The sequence below is a fragment of the Apiotrichum porosum genome (genome assembly GCF_003942205.1).
Source record: "Apiotrichum porosum strain DSM 27194 chromosome Unknown scaffold_4, whole genome shotgun sequence".
Taxonomy (NCBI): Eukaryota; Fungi; Basidiomycota; class Tremellomycetes; order Trichosporonales; family Trichosporonaceae; genus Apiotrichum; species Apiotrichum porosum.
In genome coordinates this window covers 1,379,704-1,388,237 of record NW_021167111.1, presented here as the reverse complement: position 1 = coordinate 1,388,237, position 8,534 = coordinate 1,379,704, and the positions used below count along the sequence as shown (strand labels likewise).

The 8,534-nt window shown below is 59.8% G+C and overlaps 2 protein-coding genes across 2 annotated transcripts; one reads left to right on the top strand and one right to left on the bottom strand.

Moving 5' to 3' along the window:
• Positions 1–2,495: 2,495 nt before the first annotated feature.
• On the top strand, positions 2,496–4,794 carry EHS24_007250 (uncharacterized protein; the record flags this gene model as incomplete). The annotated part of the gene is made up of 10 exons (XM_028622622.1): positions 2,496–2,549; positions 2,704–2,790; positions 3,023–3,145; positions 3,338–3,394; positions 3,534–3,590; positions 3,727–3,783; positions 4,055–4,108; positions 4,242–4,301; positions 4,409–4,490; positions 4,544–4,794. 10 exons carry the CDS (start codon positions 2,496–2,498, stop codon positions 4,792–4,794), a joined length of 882 nt encoding a protein of 293 aa, XP_028477514.1.
• Positions 4,795–6,246: 1,452 nt separating this feature from the next.
• On the bottom strand, positions 6,247–8,350 carry TFB1 (RNA polymerase II transcription factor B subunit 1; the record flags this gene model as incomplete). Its single annotated transcript, XM_028622621.1, has 3 exons — positions 6,247–7,326; positions 7,374–8,095; positions 8,215–8,350. The coding sequence occupies 3 exons, from the start codon at positions 8,348–8,350 to the stop codon at positions 6,247–6,249; spliced, it is 1,938 nt and encodes a 645-aa protein (XP_028477513.1).
• Positions 8,351–8,534: the final 184 nt, after the last annotated feature.

Sequence of the window (8,534 nt, the reverse complement as noted above, 5' to 3'; positions counted from 1 at the left end):
GGGGGGGGGGGGGGGGGGGGGGGCTGTCTTCTATGGCCTGCTGGAAGGATTCCTGGGACCGGCCCGGCGGGGAAGGGGGTGCTTCAGGACGCTGGCCTGCTGCGCTGTAACATATTGAGACGCGTCGAATGACCCCCAACCTGCCGCCTCCCGAGGGCCGCTGCGCGTGTTCCCTCTTCTCTCCATGTACGATCTGTACGAACGGGACGCGCTTGGACGCGTTCAACTCATAAAGGGAGGAGGGAGGACAAGGGCCCTGCGTTTGCCCGTCGCCGGCTAGACCAGAACCAGAGCCAGGTCGACGAGGGACAGGACATATGCATGAGGGTATGTCCTGTATAACTGTGCACGGCACAAGCGAATGCGTCTTGCGGCGCGCGCGGCTTGGGAGTCGCTTGTCTCCTTGATTGGATCCCACAGCCACATGTCAGCCACTGATGGTTGATCGCGAGGCGGCGGCGACTTCCTTCCGCGGCGCCTTCACCGGCCCGCGAGACACTGCTCATGTAGTTGGGCGTCGTTTGGGAGGCTGAGAGAGTCTGGCCATGTGCCAGTACATATGGACGGCTTTTGATGAGTGGGTGCGGAAAAAGAGTCCCACGCGGGCATGGAAAACAGCACCTGTTTGCTTGTTACCAGCTTACCAAATGGCCAGTGGTATGCACGGGCCACGAGCCAAATGCCGGCTCGCTGAAAGGTTGAGGGTGCCACCACCTCGTCTATGTCTGCACTGTGAGCCCAAAATACATGCAATCACAGCCAGACACAAACAACACGAAAAGGGGCCCTTGTACGATCTAAAGCGGATTGATTAAATACGGTTAGCGAGATGTTTGGACCACAACAACAAAGTGGGTCGCGATTGGCATATGCCGACACCAACACCATCACCGGGTGCCGACGTGCCGATGGACGCGACCACATGTCCTTAAGGTCAAGCTTGTCCCGATCCGAACCTCCCTGTCTGTCCAAACAGGACTCTTGTGTCTATCCACAACCCAATGTCCCGACTGGGGGGAGGTTGGAAGAAGCAAGTCTGGACATGGCAACCGGCAACTTTAATGTCATGGACACGAGAGAGAGAGCTAGAGCAAGGGATTGGGGCCAGAACCCGGTGAGATCTCGTTGTGGTAAGCGTGTGTGTGTGGTGGTGGGTAGGTGGTGGTACGTGTGGGTGCATTTGCGTCACGCTGTTTCTGTGCCCTGCCCTCTCTCCGCTTTACCCTTTTTGCTGCGGGGCTAATTAGTCGATCACTGCGCTGGTGGTGCTGCACGACCGACAGAGCCCAGGCAGTTGATCAGTTGAAAGGGTCGTCGGCGGTGGCGTGGGGGGTTGGTGTGTGGCCTGTTGGCCTGATTTGGCCTAATAGCTGGAGCTAGCAAGTCCCCGATCCCCGTATAGAGCTAGAGAGAACCCCCAAGAGCAGTAAAATGCCGAAAACGAAGAGCAAAAAACGTTTCAACATGTCCCTCCGATCCTCTGATCCCTCCCCCCCGGGAAACGTTTCGTCCTATTCCACACGGGGTTTGTGTCCTGGCCTGTGCGCCTGTGCGTCCTCGGTTTGTCCCATCCCATGGGACAATGGTAACATGGGGGGGGGGGGGAAAGATTTTCGGGTCTCTGTGCATATGCATGCAAACGGACAACAAACAAGCGTCTTCCTCGCTTCGGTGTGTTCAATCAGATGTGCCCATCGGCGTCACGATGGCCGCCACCACTTTGGAGAGCAGCCTGATGAAGAGAGAGAGTTGTGGTTGCACAGCCTCTCTCAAATCCTGTCTCTCGTTCGTGTCTCTCTTTGTTGATCTCGGAGATCGGAGACTAAGGAGAGAGCTTTGACACACACTGCAGCAGCGAGGAGATGGGCGCGGGGGCCACACCACGCCACTGACGTTCAAGCAGCATATTAGGAGGGGGAGACAGGGACACATACACACACGGGCGGCGGCGCCACCCCCCAGCCCGCCGGGTCCAACGCGTCACGCGCTAAACAGCCCTGGCGGCCTGGCGGCCTGGCGCGGGGGCCATGGGTGAGAGGATCCTTTTGGCACACTTTATTTTGAGACGCAGCGGCAGAACCCGGACTAATGCGCGCGTCACAGCCAAGAGATCAATGTCAGAAAACCCGAATTTCATTCACAGAGTGAGGACATGAGCGAGGAGAGGCTCTCAGCCAGGGACACACTCTGCTCACGCGCGTGTGTGCACAACCCTCTCCTCGGCTCTCTCCCCGGCCACAGAGGGCACAGGCCAAAGGAGCCAAAGGCGCAGAACGCCCCAGCCTCTTCTCCTCTTCTCCTCCTCCCCCCCCCCCCCCCCCCCTCTCCCCCTGTGCCCCCCTCCCCGCGCGCCCACCCACAGAGATCCAGCGACAGGCTGTCTCTTCGTTGATAATATAAACCCCACTGGCCCCCCTTCACAACCATTCTCATCCATCTCCCAAACACACCTCCTCACACCCACCCCCCCCCCATACCCAGCAACAATAACAACAATGCGCGCCGCTGTCCTCCTCGCTGTCCTCCCCGCCCTCGCCCTTGCTGTCCCCGTAAGTATATCACCTACCTCGAGGACGCCTTTGGCTGCACTGGCCTTTTTCGGGACGCGCTGCGTGCGCCTCCAACCGTGCCCACTCTCCCCCACAGCCAACGTGTTCTTTTTTTTCCTTCACCCATCGCCAACCCTGCTGACTCCATGTCCAGAACATCAAGCGTGCTGAGGCCTGCGCTTCGAGCTGCACCCAGACCGACTGCACCGAGCTCCTCTCGTGCATCTGGAACCACTGCGACGTGAGTACACACCCAACCCCCAAAACCCACTTTTCCCCACCTAGTGCCCTCCCCCCCCCCCCCCGGCACCCGGAACGTCACCATGACAGCGTACATTCCTCCGTACCTCTCTAGTCGTCATCTCTCGATCACATCACACACCCCTCTCCGTCCCTCGTCTTTTAGTTTCCTTCTCGTCGTCATAGTTTACCACCCCGTTTCCACATTGAGTATCTGCTGACTTTTTCCTCAGGGCGCCGAGTACGAGGCCGCCATCGCCGCCACTGGCAGCTGCGCTTCGACCGCGGGCTCGTCGGGCTCGTCGGGTTCGTCGGGTACCGCCGCCGCTGGCACTGCTGCTGGTACCGCCGCTGGCGTGAGTAGACAAGAAAGGAAGGAAGAAAGGAAAGGAGGAAGAAGAGCTCGCGGAAGGAGGCGCAAAGTCCAATGTGGCGAAAGATGGGCGAACAGACCTCCGCCACATAAAGATTGTGCCTGCCCTCCGCAAACTTGTCTTCCCTCCCCTTTCACCTTCACCTTTGCCCAAGCACCTAGCTAACTTGAACAGACCGCCGGTAACGGAGCTGCCTCGGCCGCCACTGACGCCTCTGGCGCTGCTGCTGCTGTAAGTACAACGAACTTTGGGAAGAATGGTCGGGACTTTCCAAGGGCGGTGCGGTTGGCCTTTGCTCCTTCCTCACCCCACCTTGCGGTTTTCCCGAGTACCCAGTCACACCTTTTGAACAACAACTGACCTGCTTTAGGGTACCGGTGCCGCTACTGGTGCCGCTACCGGTGGTGCTACTGGTGGTGCTGCTGCTGTACGTACAATAAGCTTCATGGTCGGGATTTTCCAAGCGTGGGATGGGTTGGCTTTTGTTCCTTCCTCACCCCACCTTGCGATGTTCCCGAGTACCAAGTCGCACCACCTTTTGAACAACAACTGACCTGCTCCAGGGTACTGGTGCCGCTACTGGCGCTGCTACCGACGCTTCCGGAAACACCGTTGCTGCTGTGAGTAAACGAAAAACGCGCCCCTCTGCCTCTCCCCTCTTATGGGGGTTTCCAAGTGGTAGTGGACTTGGTCGTTCTTGGACTTTGTCCGACCACCCGGAAAACATACCCCTCTCATGGAGTGTTCCAAAGTGGTGGACTTCAGTCGATCGTCGCCTTTGTCCAGAAGAAGCGAAGTGGTCGGCTGCGGTCGATCCTCGACCTAGTCCAACCTCGACCTGTCCAACCACGCACCACTCTCTCATTTGAACAGCAACTGACATTGCTTTAGGGTACCGGTGCCGCTACTGCCGCCGCCACCGACGCTTCCGGAAACACTGTTGCTGTGAGTAAAATGAAAGCAAACTGCATCCCCATCACCAACGTCCCCTCACCCAACTCGATGGACGATTCGCTCCTACCACCCAACTATCCAACTACTCTTTTGTCTCCTCTGAACAACAACTGACAAAGACCAGGGTACCGCCGCTGCCACCGACTCGGCTGGTAACGTTGTTGCCTCGGGAACCGACTCTGCTGTAAGTCAACCCCACCCCGACACATTCCCTCCACCTGGGCCCAAGACACACACACAGACACACACACCCACTCTTGACACATGTGGACAACAGCTGACGACATACAGGCCGCCGCCAACGCTACTGGTGCCGCTACTGGCGCCGCTTCGGGCACTGACGCCAACGGCACCGCCGCCGCCTCTGGCACTGGTAAGTTGCAGTAGCTCTGCTTGCAGTAGCACCTTCGCTAACACCACATATAGGTGCCGCCACCGCCGCCTCGGGCACTGCCACTGGCGTCGTCGCCTCGCTCCAGTCCGTTGCCAGCTCGGCCACCAACGCCGCCGCCTCGGCCGCTACCTCGGTTGCCTCGGTCGCCGAGTCCAAGGTCTCGGGCGCATCGGGAACCGCCGCTGCCTCGGCTTCGTCGACCTCCAAGGCCTCGTCGGCCGGCATGACCGTCGTCCCCGGCAGCTTCGTCGCCGCTGCCGTCATGGCCGCTGTCCTCCTCTAAGCGAACCCGACCCGCACCATACCTATTATCAAAACATGGTCGTCCGTCGTTTTCCCTTAGCAGCGCCCTCCACTGGATTCTCGTAGACGTTTTTTTCGTGTGTATACACGCGCTTATGACTAGTTTATTGTTCTCTCCCCCCCGTCCTTAACCATTATTTTCGCTCCCTTCGTGTATGCACTTTGCATAGCTTTGTGACTGCGTTCCGGGGGTTCAGACTCGTGTGCCCTGGGTGCCACACACAGATTCAAGTTGCCGAGTTCCACTGGCCCGCTGCCCCGGTAACTCGTCGGCACGTTGGAGCCTATCGAGGCCGGAAGGTACTCAGTGGCCGTACACGTGCACAGCGCACAGCTACAATAATCAGATATCCCAGCCGCTGTGCGGATCAACAAGATGCGACGCGCCACTGATATGGCTAAACTGGGGGAAAAAAAGCAAACAAATCGCCGAAAACGACAAACTGGTATATAAATGCCAGTCGGCGACATGCACTACTGTACTCTGTTCCACAGGGCCACAGGCCCCAATGCTCTCGGCCGCGCCAGCCGGCTGTGCCTAAAGATAGAGCACCACACAGGCCACTATGCTAAAAAGCACTGCAGGCTGCACGAGGTGGGTGGCCATCAATAAGGCTGGAACCCATGGAGGAAGTACTGCTGACGAGTTCTGGGCAAATGACCGATGATAGCAAGTGTCTGGCGCTACTTGTGCCGTCAACTTGTGCCGCCGACAGTCGTGCCGGCGTCCTCTATCCCCATGCCACACTGCAAGGGTACACCGTGTGCATGGGCGTCTTGTACTCTCCGCCGGCCGTCGGACGTCGCCCTCGCCGATGGAGGTGGACGAACCGGGCTCGTGTCCCACTCGACGATCGCCAAGGGCGGCGCGGCGCATGTAATCTTTGATGTAAGGCTTCATTTGTGTTTGGTGGGTAGCTCTGGTGTCTATTGTTGAAAGGCGCGGAGTTGAAGGAAGGGAGGCAAAGGAGTGAAGGTGTGTGTGTGTGTGTGTGTGCGTTGTGCTCATGGAGAGGGACCCCGTAGTGGGGTTGACCTGGGGGGTATTCTCCCGGATATGGTGGCAGCCCTTGTAGACCCGTCTGATATCCACCTCCACGGCGATGACCCCCTCGCCGTCGTCGCATCGCATCTGGGCTGGGTTCTTTCTTGAAGCAGAGCATGTCTCCCACAGGCCCGAGAAGAGGACCAATCTCAGCGGCTCGGTGCTCTGGTTTAGTGCTCTAGTGCCCAGGACGGGGAAACGCACTACACGGTGTGTCGTCGACTGTCGGAGCAAAAGTGCTTTGCGTTGTAGGAGTGGTGGCCAAACGACAATTACCGCCTCTACCACCTTCACAGTCGGCTGCTTCCTTCAGTGAGAACCCTCCGCAGGCGCAGCTGCTCGTCGCTCATACGCTCTCTGTGGGTAAAATAAAATGTATACATGTCTTTACGCCTTGACGCCCGTCCTCAGCTTCTCCCTGCGCAGCGCGACGCTCACCGCACCCAGCGTCGGCGCCATGGCCGCCCGCACGCGGTCTGGGTCCACGCGCGCAATCTCCGCCGTCGTCACAATGGCATTCACTTTACCCTCGGTGCCCTCGAGGTATCGCGCCATCTTGGTCGCGCGCGCCGCGCGTACTTGTGGCGAGTGGGCCTGTGTGCCCGCCCCCAAAGCGCCAGGCGCTGCTGGGAGGATGGCGCTCCAGTATTGCCGGAGAAACTCTGTCGCAGCGTTGTGGCACGAGCGCATCTGCTCGAGAATGGCGTTGGGAAGAGGGGGCAGGACGGCGTCCTCGGCGTTGGACGCGACGTGCATGTCGCGCACGACGCGGCCGGCGACCATTTGCGCGTCGCGCTGGAACGAAAACGTGCTAAACGTCGCAGCGGCCTCCATGTCATCTGCTGCCGGGGGGTAGCTCGGGTGGGCAGGGTTGGCCAGGCAGACCGAGGTGAAGTCGGCGGACCAGTCGGCAATCTTGCGCGACTCGATGTCGGCCATGGCGAGCAGCTCGTCGTCGTTGCGCCCGGGCAAGATACCGCGCGCGCCGTCGGCATCGTCACGCTCGTTGGCGTCTTGCACCTCGAGTGGGATGGGTGCTGGCGCTGCGGCGGCGCGCAGGTCCTCGTACTCGATCTGGTCATACAGGTCGTCGGCCACCATCGGGATCGTTGAGCGCCCAGTGGCGTCCTTTTTCTTACCGGCTTGAAGCAGCTTTTCCGAGTGGTCGTTGAAACGACGCATGAGGGGCAATGAGCTGCGCTCCTTGCCAGCCTGCATGGTCACATCACGGATGACGAGGTTTTCGCCGTGGTCCTCCTCGGTCGCCGCCAGGTCGAGGTACGTTTCCACGTTGTCGGGCATCTTCTTGCGCGGCGCAGTCTCCCAGTCTGGGTCCTCGAGGTAGGCATCGAAAATGTCATCTTTGCGACGTGACCCTTCGTCCAGTGCAGTCTTGCGCACCGACGCACGGTGTCGTTCCCACAGAGTCGACGTAAAGTATCGTGTCCAAAAGTCGGTCTCGGAAATCTGTCACTGTCAGAGCTGGTCGGGCCACCAGTACCGCAAAGGCTCACCCTTGGGACATTTTTGGCGTACGCATCTTGCACCACTGGAAACTCTTCAAAGATCTCCCTCGTGAGGTCCTTTGTAATGTTGAGGACGATGGGGCCCGTCTCGACCTTTTTCAGTCCCACACCGGTACCGCCCTGGATCTTGCCGCTCTTGCTCTTGTTGCCTGCAATGTCGAAACGGTCGTCCAGGAGACGCGACGGGCGGCCTGGACGCTGCTCGTACGCCAGCTCCTCGGCCTTGAGGAGCGCCTCGCGGCCGTCCCAAAACTCCTCCTCGCTGATCTGCTTGCCAATCACGAGCTCGCGGTGGAGCAGCATGAGGGTCGGGTTCTTGCGCAGGACGCGCACGCGGAGGTTGTTGGCGCGGCGGCGGGCCTCGGCGTCCCCGTCGTCCAGCTTGCGCTTGCCGGCGCGCGCGACACTCGACGGCGTGCCAGGCGTGCCCGGCGCGCTGCCTGCCGGTGTGCCCACGGCGCTCGCGATGCCCGATGGGCCGGCGCCCGTCGACGGACCGGCAACGGCGCTGGGTGCGGCAGGAGTCGGCGCTGCAGCAGGGGCACCACGGTTCGCAGCGACAAACGGGATGAGCACGTCCTGCACCGCCTGCCGGTCGGCTTCCTTGCTCGCGGCTGTAAAGGTGAACAGGAGGCCGCCGGCCGGAACGTCGTCCTTGAACTTGAGCATGAGCGAGGTACGCGCCGAGCCAGCCTTGCTTGCTAGCATGTCTGCAAGGAATGTCAGTGACCATTTCATTCTGGGACCTGGTATGCAGGAGAGCGAGTCCCTGCCATCTCACAGTGTGCACTGTTTGGCGGCAAGGGAGGAGCCAAGTGGAAATGCGTACTCGATACACGGTTCAGCGCCTGTTGCTGCCGGTCCATACCGCCTGCTGTGGGGACCCATGCGACGTGCGTCTCCGTCAAGGACAGCACGCCCGGCACCTTTTTGAATGTCGCGTCAAACTTGCGCGCCTCGGACATGGCGACGAACGGCGGACGATGGAAGATGTCGAACGATGAGTGAGACTTACGAGTGGTCTAAATGATCCAATCACTCAACGGAAGCATATTGGGTGGCGACAAGTCACGATGCACGTGACGTCAGTGACTCACCATGCCGTGGTGAGTGACGGCAGAGGCTCCACTGCCAACAACAGTGTCAATG